The following is a 19,712-nucleotide window of genomic DNA, read 5'->3' as shown; positions in this document are numbered from 1 at the left end:
AGAGAGAGAGAGAGAGAGAGAGAGAGAGAGAGAGAGAGAGAGAGAGAGAGAGAGAGAGAGAGAGAGAGTGTGTGTGTGTGTGTGTGTGTGTGTACGTACTAACATTTACTTGGTGTGTGATCTGGAACACATCAAATTCAAATATTGGTGATATAAATATATAGAACCATTGGTGCTAAAGAACTTTAATTTGAAAGTATCTACAGTACATCAGCAGTGCAAATTAACATTTGTGAAGCATTTTCTCTGTGCATAATGACTTCATTTTGTCACTTTTCCCAATATTACACATTTGAACATGTTTGTTTTTTGGCTTGATTTCATTTGTACTAGTGTTAATACCCAACACCCAGCTGGACTTTCCATTTCCTGGTTCTTGACTCATGTAAGACTCAACATGAAATGCCAATTTAAACCTATGTAACTGAATCATTGTAACTTCTGATAAGTCACCTCCTAAACAAAGGCTGGTGTGGAGCTGTAGTATCTGCTAGCATGCTAGCAGCTGGCTAATGACTTTTCTTCTAGAACCATGATGAGGTTGACATTAAAGTGTCTCAACACTCACTGGCTGGATTGCCTTGAAATTTTATAGATATCCCTGGTCCCGTTAGTATGAATTGGAGTAACTTGACTGATCAGATAGCGCCACCATCAGGTTCAAAATTTAATTGCCTCAGTATCTGGTTTATGAGAAATATCAGCAAAAAACAGATGATATTCCCATTAACAGAACTTTATGTGTGGTGTTAATTTGCAAATGTCAGCATGCTGACAGACTAAACTAAGATGGTGAACATTATACCTCTTAGACATCTGCATGTTGACATTAACAGTTATCTCAAAACACTCCTGTTCTTGCAGAGCCGCTTGTGTGCCTGTAGACTCCTGTTCACCATCAAGAGGTCTTGTTGTGTTGTATATTGATCTCATTACTGAGTAATATTTGCTTTACTACGCGTGAGTCTGGCTTTGGACTGTGTAGAGGTGAATGCCACCATGACAAACAAACCCATAGTTCCAGCACCAGGCAAGAAAATCATTGACAATCAGCAAAAAGGTCAATGTCACAGATTTACAGCAGAGTTGTAATGACAATCAAAGAAACAGATATAACTTTACAACTTCTACTGTGTACATGTACTGTACAGCACATTAATGCGTTAGTCAGTCTACACAAACCTGTATGTAACTTACAGTTTGTCATATTTTTCCACCTCAGTATTATCTGTATTACAGTTCACTTCAGGGAGCAAGCCAGCTGCAAAACACATATCTAATCTTTCATGTGAGTTATTTGCTCAAAGTCCAAACTGGGCCAAAGCAAAATATATTCTTTGTTTTATTCAGGGTTAAGATAACTTTAACAGAAGCTACATACATCAGTTTCTAATATAGCCAGTGATGCTGTTTATCTGTCTGTTGGCTGACATGCAGTGCAGACCTAAATGTACTATACCTTTAGCTGTAGTGAAATGTGTATCTCTCACACACACACAAAAACTGAGAAAAATACCTGTAATTCTTACAGTCACTTTAATTTCTCACAGTGCAAGTGTTTCAGATACTGAGTGTCATGTGACTTTCTGAGATAAGCTTGAGCTTCTTTGATACTCTTTGTGGTAACTACAAATGCACTGCAAAGACACTTCAAGACAGAGCAAAGAGTCTAATGTTCAACTAAATGAAATTTAGTGTAGAATTACACTGGTTATCTACCAATGGAGCAATTCTTTGTAATAGATTATTCAAACAGTGTAGTTTGAGACCAGAACACACTGATTATGTTTTAAAGTAAACATAATCCATATCCCAGTTGTGTGCTACTACTATACACACACCATCTACAGATAAATATTTTGAGTCAATTTTACCAAAAAATAAAGCTTGCATAAATGCTAGAATCAGAATCCTTGTAATAATCCTTCCCCAAGAGATGAGCTTATGTTCTCTCAGTACATTTAGATATAGTGAATAAAACCAGGGTTTTATTGTGCTTGTAAACACAGTCAGTGGAACATTTGAACGCAAGCAATAAATTCAACAGACTTTGTGCAAATTATGTCTACACTTCACACACAATCTCAGCCCCTCAGTGGTAGCCTGTCAGACCACACGGTACCACATGTTCAAGCTTATACTGTAGCTCAGCATCTTCATGGTACCACCACAATATACCAGCATAAACCTCGGCTAGCTGAAGACCCCAGCATCTCACAAAGCAAAGCCGTGTCTTAGTGGTGCTGATCACAAGCACAACCAGGTAACATGTAAAACCTGTCTATGAGAAGCATACGTTTAAACTGACGCTTAAATCTTTCATAGGTGAGATAAGAAGCATAACATGCCCATATTCACTTGACATCAAATCTGCAGATGTGAAACACAGCAAATTCTGCACAGGCTTCCTTTGGTTAGAGTCAACAGATCATGTAAACTACCAGGATCAGGACAAAACACCTATCAGCTCTTCCTCATCATTGTCCCCAACACCTTCTGTGGGACTGTCACAGGTGGCCATGAGCCCCAGTCCCAGCTCTGCCAGCTCCTCACAGCTCATGTCCGTCGTCACCATGATCTTAGTCTCCAGGCGGTTACACAGAGTCCTGTATGACGGTAATGGGTACCCCAGCTCTCTCAAGTACTCGTAACCTTTGGTGCCAACTGCACATCGGATCTTTCGGGCCTTCAGGATGGTCTCTGGGGACCAGACAGCCCGACGGGAGCGCTTGGTGAGGGACAGGGCACGAATCTGGTCCTCATACAGGAAGTTCTGGAGGCCCTTCTCGATCCGATCCAGACGATAAAGACGTTTCTTCATCTCCTCCGCCTGGCAGAGACAAAGAGGTTAATGGTTTATTAGTTACTAAGCATGCTGCTCATTTCAGCTTATGAATGAACTCCTTTCTCAGTTTTTACATTTTAAGATGATAGTTTTCCACATCAGAGTCAACACAGTTAACAGAGAATTAATAATCACACAACCAGGTAATGAAAGCTTTTGCACTGTAACTGTAGCTCTCTTAATGTAACACTAATTTGTTGGTGCTAAAAAAAATATTATGCTATTACTTCAAAATGAAAAATGTCAGGAAAGCAGACAGTGATTTATTTAAAAACAACAACAAAAAAAACATCAAGCCAGTTGCCATCCTACCTCCTTCTGTAGCCTTGCAGTGTGCTGCATCTCCTGCTCTAACTGTTTCTTCAGGAGTTGACACTGTGTGCAGGGCTGCTGATTCTCGCCTGTCCCGTCTGCATCATCCTCTTCCATGCCAGGCAGAGGGGTGCGTCTGGCATAGCCATGATCCCCAAAATTCAGCTCCTTCTCCACTAAGGACACAAAATATTGTCTATTATTAATACAATACTTCCTCCCTGGTATATTTTTTAAGTTAAACCATCATTTTTAAACAGACTGCTCTGTAATATGATATCACAGTTACAACTTTTAAGATTTTCCCAGATAATAACATAACTTTGATGAAGATGCACTGTGTCTGATTATTTTTTGGTGTATTTCTTGTGTAATAAAGCTGGTTTAATCAGTTTTAGGCCACCAGAGGGCAGAAAACATTATAGCTGACCATAGACTGTATTTACAGAGTAGTGTTGTTTTCTATGCATTTAAGTTTAACCTGGTTCAGGTTTCAGGGGGAGCAGGATGTATGGAGTGGTGACAGCAGGGTAAGGAGGGTCTCCAACACTGAACAGAGTTGGAATGGCATTGGGCTTCAGCTTCTTTCCCCCAGCTGGAGACCTGGCTATCTCCTCAAACTGGCTCTGCTCAAAATGATCCTTGTGGAATCACAACAGATATAAACAGATACAATTAAACCCAACTGATGAACCCCAGACACAAGATATATATGTCATGAATATATGGAGTGCAAAGGTTTAGCTGGATGTGGCAGAAGAAATTAGTGAAAAGATAATTTGCCGTAAATAACAAAATCAATAAAGGTGGTGACTTTACTTTTTTAAATGCTAAATTCTATCCAGTTTAACCTTGAGTCCTATTATGGACTGATGCATCATGTCCACATTAGTACTTTAAGACGTTAACGTCAGAACATAAGATGCCAGTCTCAGTGTAAACTTACCTGACAAAGTCTGGAGTGAGGAGTTGGTTCAAAGTCACGACGACAATTCACCACCCACTTTTTCTTTCGGACAGGGTCTTTAGGGAACCTAAACAGCTGTTTGCCTATGCTGGTTGAATTAGAGCAATTCGGAGCGGAGCAGCCACCCATTGCGGCGGTTTAAACAAACAGCAAAGCTAAATTTAGCAAACGTTAAGTTAGCTTGGCTGGAAATGAAGCTCAGTTGGGGGTTTTAATCATTACTTTTGACTACCTACTTGCACGGTGTAAAAACAAGAAAAAGTTACATTGCATTACATGTTCACTCGTGGAAACCAGAGTGTTGTCTTGCAGATGTTTACATGGTATTATATGTATATCGTTTAAAATAGTTTGTCCGAGCTAAAATGTTTCTTTTACTTTGTTTGAGCCAAAATGGCGCACCTATCTTCGATGGTCAAGTATAGTGACGTATTGTTTATATGTGTCCATTTTAAACGCCTGTCTGAAAACTTTATTGAAAAGAAAAAAGTCAAACACAAGGGGAAAATTAAAACATTATTTCCAAAATTTATGATTAAAATTTCATGTTCATTTATTATGAATACTGTGTGACATACACTTAGCAACAGACTTGTTGTTATTATTGTTATTTGCGCTCTGGTTATAGTCCAACTACTATGAGTTGTGTGTCAGAGGACCCCAAGAAGCACGTTGAGATGTTTACGGCTGATCCGCGGTTAGTTGTCAAGTCGAATGAGTTACATGAAATATGCAACTCTTAAAATAACTTTTTGAATAAATTAATTTCTGAAGATAATATAGCACGTAAGCAGCAAGCTAGATTTCCACAAAAAGCAGCCGACAGTGAGTACCTTGGCAGATTAGCTAAGCTAGCTAATACTGTAGTTAGCATCGGTAACTGCAGAAAACATTACAGCCGCGAGAAAGAGCTGTTATCCTTCTACACAATAAATAACGTTGAGACAAACATGGAATCTTCACTGGTAGTCCCAGTCATTGACGTACAGAATGATAATTTCAAAGAGCTTTGGCCAGCCATGGTAGTGGCCATCAAAACGTCGTCCTTCCTTGCACTAGACACGGTAAGTGGAAACGTCTCAGTCCGGCCTGTTTGAACCTGACTTAAATGCATTTGTATGTATGTGGTATCAGCACCAGTTTACCGTCCTGTGTATTATCACCTGACAGGCACAACTAGGGTCAGTGTGATAGAAGTTACAGGATGTGCGTCGGTGTCACATACACTCTAAAGTAGTTAGTTGTCTCTGTGTTGTTGTAGGAGCTGAGCGGTCTTGGGAACAGGAAGTCTTTGCTGGCTGAGTGAGTGAAAACCTAAGAGATCCTCTCTGTCTCTATACTTCTTGGCACATATATTTACGCACCTGAAACAGTATTAAGAGGCTGTCATGCAATTGATGCTAAATATCAGTTTCTCAGTCAGTGTCACACACTTGCTAACTGCTTTTTAGTGTCAACATGTCTCTGAGTTTGCCCTAATTCTCCCTATGATGTCGCAGATCTATAGAGGACAGATATAAGGCCATATGCCATGCAGCACGCTCTCGTTCCATCCTCTCCCTGGGAATTGCCTGCTACAAGAAACTGGACAACAAGGTACACCAAGAACAGCTGTTAAAACTCGGGGACACCATTGTCTATATATGTTTGATTTCGCTTATTACCTATTTCTAATGAGCATAACCTATACAGATGTACCAGTGTGAGATATATCATGTGCATGTCAAGTAAGACAATGTGCCACTGTAGAATTCTTCAATACTCCACGTGCTATTTATGTGAAGTTATCCTCTGCCACTGCCTCCTTTCATCCTCCCTTTTCCCTTTGTCACCCCCTTCCTCAGGCTGCAGACACATACTTGGTTCAGGTGTATAACCTGACCCTGCTGTGTTCAGAGGAGTACATCATAGAGCCCCAGTCAGTCCACTTCCTGGTGCAGCATGGATTTGACTTTAACAAGCAGTACGCACATGGGATCCCGTACTGCAAGGGCAATAATAAGGTGATGATGTCTACATGCTCTGTCTGTGTTGTACTGTGTCCACTGTCCTCTATTGTATCTGTCTGGTCCAATATAACATAGATCTTGACACTGCAAAAGATAATTTATGTTCCTCAGATGTTAGTTATTTAATTTCTAGTTGTCCTTTACCTCTCTACCTTCTTTGTCAGGGAGGATCTGATGACCAGGGTGTCCACATCAGGGCGTTATTCACTGAGCTGCTACGTGCCAGGAAACCCCTGGTGCTCCACAATGGCCTCATTGACATGGCCTTCCTTTACCAGGTAACAAATATTATATTATATATATTATATTATATTATATCTTTGTTTTTCAATGTCATCTTGTTTTAGTTCAAAATGTCAAATGTGTTTCATAGGCTTTTTTTTACAGTTAAAATTTTATTTCAATTTATTCACAATAGCACCAGTTTTAATTCAAGTTTGTATTGTCTTCATATAAAACAGAGGGGGATTCTAATTTCAGTTTGATTAAGCTACAGTAAAGCGTGTGCAGCATCTAGTATGGCCCTTGTGGTACATCATCTTAGTTAGTTATTGTGGGTATATAGTTATCTAGCAAGTTAACAAAACAGTATAATTTATCTTTATGGTGTTTGACAAGTGTATATCATTATGTTAGCTGTGGTAAAAACAACTCTGCACATATCCTGACAGAAATGCTTTAAGTATAATTATCAATTCACATTGGGTTTGTGTATCTCTCACAGCATACAGTTTTTATTTAATAAGTGCTTTTTTTTTTTTACTTTCAAATAGAGTTTCTATGCTCATCTGCCGGAGCGCCTGGCCACCTTCACAGCTGACCTGTCTGAGATGTTTCCTGCTGGCATCTATGACACCAAATATGTCACTGAGTTTGAACTTAGGCTCACTGCCTCCTATCTAGAATATGCTTATAAGAAATGGTTAGTATGGGTTTACAATATAATACAGAGTCAAATCAACACTTTGAAATCATCCAAACCTGCAAACAGTTCCAAACAGTGTTTGATAACAGTTTAAGGTTTAGTGAAAACATGATGCAATTGTGAAGAAGGCTCAGTAACATCTGGACTGTCTATGTAAACTGAACTCCTTTGGAAGAAGATCAGGATCTATTGACATTTTTATTTTTATCTTATGTTATTTTAACTTTATACATCCTCTTGTCAGATGGACCAGAACTCAGTGGAAGGTGTCATTAACCTCAGATCTAAAATGATTATTAAAAATGTCCCTTGTACAGCATAATACTGAACAAGTCATCAAAAAGTATAAGGTTATCAACGACTCCACAGTGTCTTCTCTGACATCTTTAATCTAATGTGTTTCATATTGCCAGTGCTTTAAACAAGTTTAAACAAGAGTGAAGTTTTTTTTTTTTTTTTTTTTATTCCAGAATCTGTTGACTTTAACAACCACAGTGCAAAATGTGGCCAGTTTACCCAGTGTGTAGATCACTAAATGCACTTCCACATTTTGCATATTTTAGAATAATATGCCTTTCTGAAATAATATGCTGTACCTTAGTAGTGTTTGTTTTATTTCAAATTAAATATATATATATTTTTGTTTTGTTTTAATGTATGCAAACTAATTAACTGTGTATTTGTATCTGTTATTATAATGCACAAGAAGGCTGCAGTGTTCACTATGACAGGACACCCATTGTGGCTGAATCATTGCCACTAAAAGTTTAAAAATGGGCTATGTTGTTGTTTTAATGTGTGTGTTTTCATTAGTTCTAATGTCTGTTTGTTTCCTCTTATCGTGTTCCCCACCTCCCAGTAAGCTGGATAACAGTCGCAGTTTGACCTCTGGAGGGACCAGACCTCATGTCCATGTAGAGTTCTGTCAGTATGCGGGTCACATGTCCACCTATGTGGACTACAGAGTGTGTCCAGCTGTCGCCTCTGCTGAGGCACAGACTGTCATCTGCCCACGTTTCTCTGTGAGTTTCAACCTTTTTTACTTTTTTTACCCTGAGGAAAGAGATTTACTAAAATTGTCACACTAGAGTGAAATTGTGAAACGAATGAAGTACTGGCAACGAGGAGCTGAGGAGAGGTTCAATCTGTCCTATGTCAGTCGTCATATCTGCTCAAACAGACAAACCAAGTAGACTGTATGTCTCTATGTTTTTTTCACAGGCATTTGGCTGGTGTTCGAATGGTACCCAGTGTCCATTATCCCATGACACTGACCTGATTATCCTCCAGGATGAGAAAGGCAAAGAGGACAAGAGAAAAAAAAGGAAGAGACACAGAGAGAAGAGGAGAGGTGGAGGAGATGTAGCAGAGGACTCCTCCATTTTTAACGGTGCCCCCGAAAACAAAATAGCCCACATGGAGGTGGATCGAGAGGAAACACCAGATGACCGGCAAAAGGCTACTGCTGATCCATGCCCAGAAACTGAACCTCTAATGGACAGTGATAGAAACAGCCAACATAATGAAGGAGAGAACATGAAAACAGACAGCAAGGAGAACAGAGTGTGTGAAGACAACACAGACTCTGTAACAACTGCCACAGCTGATGAGGACACAAACACGAAAACCAACACAGAAGACGGTGCAGAAAACAGTACAGGAGATGGAGGAGAGGCGTTAGGTGGTCACTCAGCCAGGACTGACGCTCAGAAGACGGCTGAGGCTGGAACACACCGCGCAGGGTTTGATGCCTTTATGACAGGATACGTCTTTGCCTACTCATGTACCCTTGTCAAGAAGGAAGGCGTGGGAGCTGTAGAGGAGACGGAGGCCGAGCAGTCGTGGCTTTCTACCTGTCTCAATAAGGTTTACCTCAGTGGCAAGGCAGCTCCTCTCAATGTGGTTAAAAGCACCTTCTCCAAGTCATCCAAGGCCCACATGCAGAAGATGGAGATGGTGTGGGGAGGGAGAATGTAGTGTACGCACTTGCACACAGCAGGATAGTTATTGTTTATACAAGTGGAGGCTCACAATTTTTTTTATCCATGTCAGTAGTGTGGCTCTATGGACGGCAATATCTTTCTTCCACTTTGAGCCAGACTGAAGTATCTCAGCAATGTTGAGATGGATTGCTTTAACATTTACTCAGAGGAAGAACAATACTAACTTTGGTGATCCACCGACTTCTTCCAGGGAGGTTTACATTTTTGTTTAGTAGTGAAATATCTTGGTAAATTTTTGATGGACTGCAAAATATTGGGAGAGATGTCCATGTTCCCATCAAGTTGAACATTAAAACAGTTATTGATTCAGGTCAGAATCAGGTCAAAATTTTGTTATTTTGTGTCCAAATCTTTGGTTCATGACCAAAAACCTGCAAAACTACCTGTATTCATAACAGTCTTAGTTGTGCTCTGTCTCTGTTAAATGTTGGCATGCTAATACTGAAAACTAAGATGGTAAACGTGCTGATTAAATATGTTAGCACTTTCACTGTGAGCATGTTAGCATTTAGCTCAAAACACCACTCTTGCTTAAGCACATCCTAAATGAACCACCAGCATGGCTTTCCTCTTGGTTTTCCTGTGATTTCTGAGAATGGGGAGGTACAATCTGGGGTAATTCTCCCTTTATGTTCATAGAAAATTGAGATGCACTAATTAGTTAATTCACTGGTACTTGTTATAGTAATTTTTTAAATAAAGATTTCCATCCGTCTTTGACAGTCCAGCATTCTCAAATGGAAGGGTTAGTTACCTTTCTCATTGTTACATCATAGCAACTTGAATATTCTGGAGGGTTTTTAATTGTCGGCTGAACAAAAATAATTTGATGATGTCACCTTGTGCCTTTATATAATGCAATGGGAATGTTTCATTGTTGTCTGATGTGTTATATACCAAATCATTAATGAAGAAAATAGTTGGCAGATTTATCAGTACGAAAAGCAAACACTGCAGCCCTAAAGGCAACCATTTTAAAAAAAAAAAAATCCATGTTGGTTTGTGTTATGCTCTCATATTGCTTTTATTTACTCAGAAGTCTTCTCTGGATTTCTGACCCTACTCATAAAACTGTAAAATTCAGAACACTGGATGCTGTTCAGCATTTACACTGTAATTCTTCAGAATCGTTATTAGTGTGAATGCTGAGTCTTCACTTTTAAGAGTTACCTTCCCTGTGGTTTCTTGTTCTTTTTAATCTATAGATTCAGAATTTTTATTAGTAAGTAATTTAATACCTTTTTTAATTTTTTTGTGCAGGAGTATATAACCAAAAAGTAAATATATCAATAATAAAATAATGATAATAAAATCATACATTGTGTGCACAGAAACCAATTGATCCTCTCACGTCTGCTCACATTTTTTTTTAATTTACAGACTAGTGTATACGAATCATATCTACAATCAAAACTTATCATACTGGGCATTAGAAAGATGAAATAAAATAAAAATACAACACATAAAAAAAACAAAAAAAAAACAACCACATTCCAGAATGCTGGTGCAGTATAAATACAGTCGCGGCACACTGAACCGTCCCTTTTACCAAGATCTTTGGAGGTAAGTCAACTTTAATTCTAAGCTCTGTTGTGTCCTTGGTTAATTTAGCTACCTACCTTAATTAGCTTTGTTTGCTAGCATTAGCATTAGAATCTTGGCCAACTATTTTCATTGTAAAAATACACTGCCATTATACTTTCATTACATACATTTTAGTTTACAGTGTTGAGCTACACAGCATTATGTGCCATCGAAATATTACAGTAAATATTACTGTAGCTCTGTTTAGTGAAGACCCTCCAGTAAGCTCAGCGTAAGCTCGATACAGGTGGGGTGACGTCTCATGGATAGGTGTTTTTGTTTTCTGGGAGGGGCGGCACAGTGGTCCAGTGGTTAGCACTGTCTCCTCAGAGATCTGTGTGGAGTTTGCATGTTCTCTCTGTGCCTGTGCAGGTTCTCTCTGGGTACTCCAGCTTCCTCCCAGAGTCCAAAGACATGCACATTAGGTTAACTGGTGACTCAAAATTACCTGTAGCTGTGAATGTGAGTGTGAATGGTTGTTTGTCTGTATATGTTGGCCCTGCGATGGACTGGCGATCCATACAGGGTGTACCCCACCTCTCGCCCAATGACAGCTGGGATAGGCTGCAGTCCCCCGTGACCCTGAACGGAGAAGCTGTATAGATAATGGATGGATGGATGGTTTATGGGATGTGTGTGAACTAAGAGGACCTCTGGAATGCATTTACCAAGACATTAGCTGTTGATAATCAGGACAGCAGGCTGGGTGCTAGTTGTGCAATATTTTGTTTGCTTTCTATGAATGCAACGTGAGTAGCTGTTAGTGTCGAAGGTCTCAGTATCTTTTCATGGAGCTGCAACTAATGACGAAAAGCGAGTAAGTGTCAATCTATCATTCTTTCTGCTCATGAATACATACATTTGGTTATGATTTTTAAGAGTAATATTGGGTAATTGGTTGCATTTTTTAAATTATTTGCTCAGAATGTGCTTTGAGCAAAGCATGGCCCCATGGTCCAAAGTTCCATGTTCGAACAGTTCGAGCCCCAGTTCACCCGAGGCTTGTCTGTGTAGCCACATGCCCACATGTTCTCTCTGTGCCTGTGTGGGTTCTCTCCGGGTATTCCAGCTTCCTCCCACAGTCCAAAGACATGCACTTTAGGTTAATCGGTGACTCTAAATTGCCTGCAGGTGTGAATGGTTGTTTGTCTATATACGTCAGCCCTGTGATAGACTGGTGATCTGAAGCTGCATTTTGTACTGTGATTGGGAATATGTAGTACACTTGAAATTTATTTTGCAATTGCATTAAAGCAGTATTACTAAGTTATCTTTCAGAACACTGACAAGTGAGAACAAAACAAGTGACGGCAAAAACACGAGAGAGAAAAATTGAGCAAGGAGAAGAGCAAAAGCCTGAGGAGGATTGAAAAAGGAGGACTGAAAAGACAGACAGGAGCAGGAGAGAGAAAAACAGGAGCAGGGGTTAGTTGAGAGACAGGAGAGGGTGGAGAAGAGGAGGGAAACGCACTGTCCTGTCATATGATTAAAGCCAGCTTGAACAACTTGGTAAAAACATGGCACATGACAGTGGTAACACACTGGCTGCATTCAAGCAGTCTTTTCTGCTTAACAACGTTCCAAACTGAGGGAAATGACCCAGAACTAATGATAAGAGCTGGTTGAATTATACAGATGCTAAGGAAAGGAGCTTCAATGCCTCCTTTCTTATCTCCTTTAGCTTGGGATACATACTCCTCTCTAGAAGGAGATAATGGTGTCCCACAATTCTTTGCAGCAACGGCCGATGCACCATCACAGTTTATCCGTGGCAGACCCACAAACATGAAGAAACAACAGAGCACCTTTTTTTGCTTGTGACATGATCCAAATCTAATGGAAAATCTTCATGAGTGGCTGAACTGCATATCCATGAATATAAACGAGTCATCATTGAAGAACAAACATATTAAAGTTCTGGTCATCATCATCATGACAAAATACTATATACATAAATGTTGTTTCACAATATTGTGGAATTAACTAAAGACATCTTAACAAATGTATATAAAGCATATATATGTATATGTGTGACTGAATATTCCTAAATGTAATTTAATCAGTATTTTAATGGCTTAACTTACTCTACTTGTATGGTCCTTTCATATTAATATATTATTTCAACATTTCAATCCTGGTTGTTTTTGTTTTCATTCTCAACAATAACTATTTTGTTGTTACTTATGGTGAGTAATTAATGGATAAAAATGTTCCCTGTTTATAAATTGAAAATATCTTCTTGAGGGGATGTGACAAGAAACCTTATTCAAATTGTAGCTCGTGTATTTATCTTCATGTGTTATAAATAAAGTTCATGTGTTATAAATAAAGTTGGTTCACAAAAATAGTGCAGTTGGAGTCTCTACATACAGTGGCTGTCTTTTCCTAAGTTCTTATAAATTTGCTTTCACATCTTTCTTTGAACTCATGGTGTTTTCATTGAGGTCAAGGAAAAGTAGTTAGGAAATGAGAGTTTTCACAGCCACCTAACATTAGTTCTTGTTATGTTAATACACTTCCTATATCTCAAGGTAATTGTAAATATACATACATATATGTTAACATATATAACATGAATGTGCTGCGAGTTATATAAGTTATACGATATGAATTAACAGAATACACACATTACACGCATTACTTTTTCTGTCTAGTGAAAGACTCACAAGGTTACCTGGGCTTTCTTTACTCAGCCAGACATAAAGGCCAGTCTTCAGGGTTAAAAGGGTCAATCCCAAGACTATGCCAGCTCTAAGAAATTGTAGACATAGTTCCTCCTGCAATACGCTAACATGGGTCTCACTGGTCCTGCCAGACAAAGAGGCCAGTTGTCGATGACAAAAAGAGTAACTGCAGTCATCCTGCAAGAAGCTTAGGTAATGACACCTTAGGGGTGGTTTGTCATCCCCGTAGGGTATCATGGAGTTAGTCTGAGTCACCCTCATCAGACCACTTCCACCTCTTAGCAGCAGCTTCCTCCTCGTCGCTCTCCTCCCTGCTCCTCCTTGTGGAAGAGCTGAGGCCAGAGGTTGAGGGAGCTACAGTGTCTCCTTCCAGGGAGCTGCTGAAGAATCCTTTTAACTCCTCTGTGGTGAGTGGCCCAATGGTCTCAGGATGACCAAGCCCAAACACCTCATGTTCAGGAATCTCAAATCTTCCCTCTTCATCCACACCAATGGCATCAACTCCAGGATCCTGTTCAGGTCTCTCTTGCTGGTTCCTGGGAATGAGCTGCTCAGGAACATCATTAGGATCAGCATAAGGAAAGGCATGACGAGCAGCGTGAGGAGGAACATAAGGAGCAACGTGAGGAGGCTCATAAGCAAGGGCATGATGGAGGAGCATAAGCTAAAGCAAAAGGATAAGCATCAGGAGGCGCATACGGAAGAACATAAGGAAGGGCATAAGGAGGAGCATAAGCAAAAGCAAAAGGATTAGCATAAGGAAAAGCATGAGGAGGAGCATTAAGCACAGCATAAGGATAAGCATAAGGAAAAAAGAGGGGCAGAGCATAAGGGTCAGCAGGGGGAAGAGGATAATAAACAGGAATATGAACAGCAGCCTCCAGTCTCCAGTCCATCCCAAAGTTCGGTGGTGGGAACTGCTGAAGTGGAGGAGAGGGAGCTCTGACATCATTATGATTCAATTCTCCCTCTCTTTCTTCACCTCTCCTACTGTTGGGACGGTCAAACCTGCCATGACCCTCGTCATTCAGAGCAAGAGGAGGATTATCAATGATCCTGTTCTCCTCAGGCCTTTCAGCATAAGGACGTTCAATGTTATTGTTCAATGGCCAAAAGAAGGCATCTGAAGGCGGAAAAGTATTAAAAAGATCAAATTCTGCATTTCGTAAAACAGGCTTAGACAGGAGGCTTAAAGACCTAATCAGTAAATCTGACCCTAACCCTAACCTACGTGAACTGCATGTATACTTCTCCTATTACTACACAAACTGTGAATACTGCACACCTGTTCCACCAGATGCATCATAAGCACCTTGTAGAAAAGCCTCCAGCACACAACGTGCTACTACCACTTATATCAAATAATGAGCCATGACTCTGCATTCATGCTACAATAAAAGTTTACACTATTCACACTGTTGTTCACTGATGCAAACACAAGTCTTTGACAGGCAAACATCTGTGTGAACACAAAACAGACTATCCACATACAATTTGAAAATTGTACAAAATAACCAATACCAATTTATATGTTTATTTTCAAATGAAAACACATCATTCTTACGATTTATCCTACTCTTTCTGGCTCATCAGTTCATCAAACCAGGTGTGATATTAATAGATATCATACCTGCATAGTAGCTGATCCACCGTCTGATTCTGGCCAGCAGGTTCTCCTCCATTGGGCGTCCATTAAAAGACATTTTTTTCCAGCAGGAGGTCACTTTTCTAATAAAATTGTTTTGTGTTCTTTGTGCTTTCCTTTAGTTCAGGTATCCAACGATTGGTTTTGGAGCAGAAGTTTTCTGGGTTAGCAGTTATCCAAGATTTATGCTTCCAGCAGACAGCTTTAGCATCAGGTCAACACGTGTAAATGGTAAATTTCATAGACTTGTAACTCTAATGTATTACCTCAAATGCAATGCTTAATTGTTTTCATGACTTTTACTGACACATGTCCATGCATGTGTGTGAGAGACACATTACATTTTTGAGTTGCTGTGTGACAATGTGTATGTTTCATTAACTCTTGCAGCACCTGAATGCATCCATATACAAATAGATGCAGTTTTGCCACTTGTTTATCTTGATACATATAAATCACAGAACCAAATGTGCTCTTCCCCTAGTCAATAGATGTTTATTTGCCTTTCCATCTGCTCAGAAGATGTAATCACCAAGCACTTTATTAGGAACACCTGTACACCTGTCTTTTCAAGCAATTATCCAATCAGTCAATCATTGTGGCAGCAGTGCAATGCATAAAATCCTACAGCTACAGGTCAGGACAAGTTCATATCAAACAAATGAGAATCTCTGTGTGATCTCTGTGACTTTGACTATAGTATGATTGCTGTTGCTGGAAAGGATGACGACTGACGTTAGCTTCTGCTTCACTGATTCCAACAGGGCAGTTAAGGGAAACCTAATTGACAGTGCTGAGGGACCATTTCTCCATTTGTTGCAATTATCTTATCTTTATTCTATTTGTGGAAACAAAAAGGGAGATTTCACTGTTTTTTTTTTCTATAGAGGTCTATGATAGTCAGAAGTCAATTTTACCTTTTCGAAACACAATCTAAACACCTTAATGAATTTATCAACTGGATAATTTACTCATCAAATTCAACAAACAACAAAAAATACTGTTCTCTCACTTCCTTTAACTGACCATGGTCAACCTCTCTCACCACTTCTGCCAATGTCATTTTCCTCACTGCTAAAGCCTTTACAATGGCCTTTGTGTTTTAAGTACCATAAGCCATTTAGCTATTAGTATGCTTGTTCTTCACATCGGCAAGGTTTCTTCCCATGGGGGAGTTTTGTCTCATTGTCTTAGAGAACTTGGCTGATGGGGAACCCTCCACCCACCCTCTCAAAAAAACAAAACAAATTGCTTTTGTTTTGTATTTTGGGTTCCCCGCCAGCCCAAGCTCTCTATGAAAATGAGGAAAACACTGCCCCAAGGGAAGAAACCTTGAGAAAGGCAATTCAATAAAAGATTTCCCTCCGCACATGGCTTAATATTAAGAACCTCAATCCTCCTTCTCTTGTACAGCTTGTTCTCAGCCGCACTCAAAAACCCAGACAAACCAGTGCCTTGTTTGGCTCTGGTTGAGCTGTACAAGAGTAGGTGGTTCTTAACACCAAGCCATCTGTGGAGCGGGATCTGTGTTTGAATTGCCTCTCCCAAGGTTTCTTCCCATGGGGGAGTTTTGTCTTGTCTTCTTAGAGAGCTTGGGCTGGTGGGGAACCCCCCTTCCACCCTCCCAAAAAAACAAAACAATTTGCTTTTGTTTTTTGGGTTCCCCAGTGTGAATTGTGGGACCTTCTACAGAACATACAAGTTTGTGCCTCTCTAAACTATGCTCTACACTATGTACTTTACCACAGGAGGACTCTGGATAATAATCATTATTAATAGATTAAATCAAAGAGGGTGTTCCTGGCAGCAAAGAGTCTGTATAATTTGTAAATATAAGATTTCAGTTTGGGATTTTTAATGCATTTGCAAACATATAAAACATGTTCTCAGTTTGTCTTGATGTAGTGAATGCAGCCTACAGACAGTTAGAACTCATGCAGAGGCGAATGCCTCTACTTAAGCTTGAAAATGAGCACAACACACAACATGCACAGAAATGTTGTACAAATAGAGCTTTGTTCAGTTCGTTCCCAAGTGTAATTATTTACAGTAAGGTAACAGTTTGTGATGTTAAGCTGGCAGCTGCACTGGGACATCATGTACTGACACAACCTCCTCTCCTCACAACAGTGTTACATTACTTAGATGCAGAATTTCAGTAACTTCAGAGAAGCGGTAGCTACTCTCATACAGAGGGGGGCGGTAAAGCAACATTAACTCGACGTCGTTCAACAACGCAAAGAAGAAATGCTCCGGTAGAGAAGAACGACTACAGTGGACAGTCCACCGATCTATCTGTGGTGCACTATTCCTTCCATGCAGTCTGTGCGGTCTGTAGCCTGATAATTGTCCGTTTTTCGTAACAGCCAGATGAACCAAACATTACCGTTAGACAACGACAGCAGCTGATAACTCTCGGATACAGAAATGGCAGACGATGAAATAGACTACAATATCGTGTTTCCAGATGCAGGGACATCGGGTGAGCATCATTTCATTGTACTGTATGTTCATGCCTCGGTTAGCTTAGCCTTGGCGCTAACATTATTATAGCGTGTACGTCGCGAAAATGTTACCCTGCTAACTCGTCTGTTAGCTTAATTTAGCTTAGCCCGCTGTGACAGCTCTGCTAATGCGCTGTTTTATTGTTTGTCTTGTTTTCAGAGAGACACTGGCAAGGGACAAAGGAGCCAGTAGTGATACTGCTGGGCTGGGCTGGTTGCAAAGACAAGCACCTCTCCAAGTACAGCTCCATCTACAATGAACAGGTTAAAACTACGTAGGCTAGCAAATCTCACAAACCATCAGTTTTCTGTGTTGTCCCTTTGACAGCAGTGTGGCATCTCAGAAGCTCTATGCAGCATATATCCACTTGTTTTATTCTTTCCCTCTTGTTTTCTTCACTTTCAGGGATGTGTTACCATCCGCTACACAGCTCCCTTGAAGACCGTCTTTATCTCAGAGTCATTTGGCTACAAGGAGCTGAGGAGCATAGCCCTGAAGCTGCTGGAGATACTCTATGACTATGAGGTGGAAAACAGTCCTATTTTCTTTCACATTTTCAGTAATGGTGGCTTCATGCTGTACCGTTACATTGTAGAGTTGTTGCACAGTGAGAAACCATTCAGTTCCCTGTGTGTGATTGGGGCTGTAGTGGACAGCGCACCGGGTAGTGGGAACGTCCGAGGGGCCCTGCGTGCACTGACGGCCACATTAGGGCCAAAAATAAGTCCTTTTTTAAGGTATGTCCTCTTAGCGCTTTTCGCAGTGACTGTTTTCCTGTTACGAGTAGTGCTGTACCCTTTGACCAAGTACATCCACAAGAACCACTATGATGCTGTGCGGGAGAGGCCGCCCGCCTGGCCTCATTTGTACCTGTACTCCAAGGCTGACCAAGTTATCAGGCACAGGGACATTGAGCTCTTTGTGGAGACTGTGAAGCAGAAAGGCGTCCCTGTGGACAGTTTTGATTTTGCTTTCAGTCCCCATGTTTGTCATTTCCAGGATTTTCCCTGAGCAGTATACTCTTAAGTGTCGTGATTTCCTGGTTGCTTGCATGAAGGACTTAGAAGGGACTGAGATGAAGAAGAGACACCGAGTTCCAAGTCAATGAAACATGGAGAGACTCTCACAGGATTTTGTTAACCATCTGTTAAACAGTCTTTTCCAGATTTTGAACTGAAGCGAAGGAAGTCAGACTACTTAATTTTTCCTTAGTGGTCTGAAAAATCTGCTAGAAATTGAGTCCTAAAATTGCGTCACAACGGTTGGACTTTGTACTGAACTCGTATAAGATCCTGGCAATGTGTTCTCCGTCCCAGTGCACGTAATGGGAAGGTTCCACAGATGTGGTCTAGGTCTTTTGTGCTTAATCCATATCTGGAAAACCAGCCATATGCAACACTGTAATTCACATGTCCTTGGCACAAAGGCTTAACCTTGCCTACTGAACAGTCATGCACCACATGTAAAAATAACAATACAAACAGATGCTATACACTGGAAAATTGAGACTCAAATCCTTTAGCATAATTTAAATGGTATTTAATATTGCTGTTAAATGTGATTAACCGTAGACTAGTAGTAGTGATTCTAAACTGATGCGACTGGTTATTGGAAAATAATAATCTGTATCTTCTATTTATAAAATTTAAAATGTATTTATGGTTTTAATCATTAAATGAAATCACTAGGTTGCTCACAGTGAAGGTAACTGTGAAAGGATTGATCACATAATATGTTTTCTTTGAATAAATAAAAGTATCTAAATTGTTGCCCCTAAACAGTAAATGCAATCTGATGTTTGTTTGTTTTTTGGACCAGAAATTGTAGAATACTCAACACTAATATGTGATACAAAATTGATTGAGTTAAAGGAAAAAGGTGATTGACGATGAATGTATAAGTCCAGCACAACCTATGTGTTCTTTTTAACTGATGTGCCTTCAATAAATCAGAATGCTCATAGAGAAGTCTGTCAGCCTAATTATTTTTGATCATGTTTGCATTGTTTTTACCATATAAAACAGTTGTGACAGTCTGGTCATTCATCATAGAATTCTTCAAAAAAATTGACGAAATTGAGTGTGTGCAGATGCAGAAAGAAAGTGGTCAAACACCACTAGTCCTGATGTAAAAAAAAAAACAAAAAAAACACTGGTGTTAAAATGGTGGCAAAAAGATTTGGAATTGCTGTCAATCATTATGTCTGGTGTGTCATGAATCGCTGAACTAAGAT

General features: G+C 39.9%; 3 protein-coding genes across 3 annotated transcripts; 2 read left to right on the top strand and 1 right to left on the bottom strand.

Annotated features, from left to right (window-relative positions):
• Positions 1–169: 169 nt before the first annotated feature.
• Positions 170–4,547, bottom strand: si:ch73-382f3.1 (uncharacterized protein LOC100151273 homolog). Its single transcript, XM_018677568.2, has 4 exons — positions 4,104–4,547; positions 3,639–3,798; positions 3,158–3,333; positions 170–2,830 (listed from the first exon to the last, which is right to left on the bottom strand). Exons 1-4 carry the CDS (start codon positions 4,251–4,253, stop codon positions 2,447–2,449), a joined length of 870 nt encoding a protein of 289 aa, XP_018533084.1. The 5' UTR covers positions 4,254–4,547; the 3' UTR covers positions 170–2,446.
• Positions 4,548–4,753: 206 nt separating this feature from the next.
• On the top strand, positions 4,754–9,551 carry toe1 (target of EGR1, exonuclease). The gene is made up of 8 exons (XM_018677567.2): positions 4,754–5,188; positions 5,386–5,426; positions 5,624–5,720; positions 5,969–6,127; positions 6,298–6,411; positions 6,907–7,055; positions 7,918–8,080; positions 8,280–9,551. The coding sequence occupies exons 1-8, from the start codon at positions 5,075–5,077 to the stop codon at positions 9,033–9,035; spliced, it is 1,593 nt and encodes a 530-aa protein (XP_018533083.1). The 5' UTR covers positions 4,754–5,074; the 3' UTR covers positions 9,036–9,551.
• Positions 9,552–17,167: 7,616 nt separating this feature from the next.
• tmem53 (transmembrane protein 53) lies at positions 17,168–19,446 on the top strand. The gene is made up of 3 exons (XM_018677566.2): positions 17,168–17,456; positions 17,639–17,742; positions 17,885–19,446. The coding sequence occupies exons 1-3, from the start codon at positions 17,402–17,404 to the stop codon at positions 18,488–18,490; spliced, it is 765 nt and encodes a 254-aa protein (XP_018533082.1). The 5' UTR covers positions 17,168–17,401; the 3' UTR covers positions 18,491–19,446.
• Positions 19,447–19,712: the final 266 nt, after the last annotated feature.

This window comes from Lates calcarifer, linkage group LG4 (assembly GCF_001640805.2).
Source record: "Lates calcarifer isolate ASB-BC8 linkage group LG4, TLL_Latcal_v3, whole genome shotgun sequence".
Lineage (NCBI taxonomy): Eukaryota > Metazoa > Chordata > Actinopteri > Centropomidae > Lates > Lates calcarifer.
The sequence above is the reverse complement of the archived record's forward strand: the minus strand, read 5'-3'. Positions and strand labels throughout refer to the sequence as shown.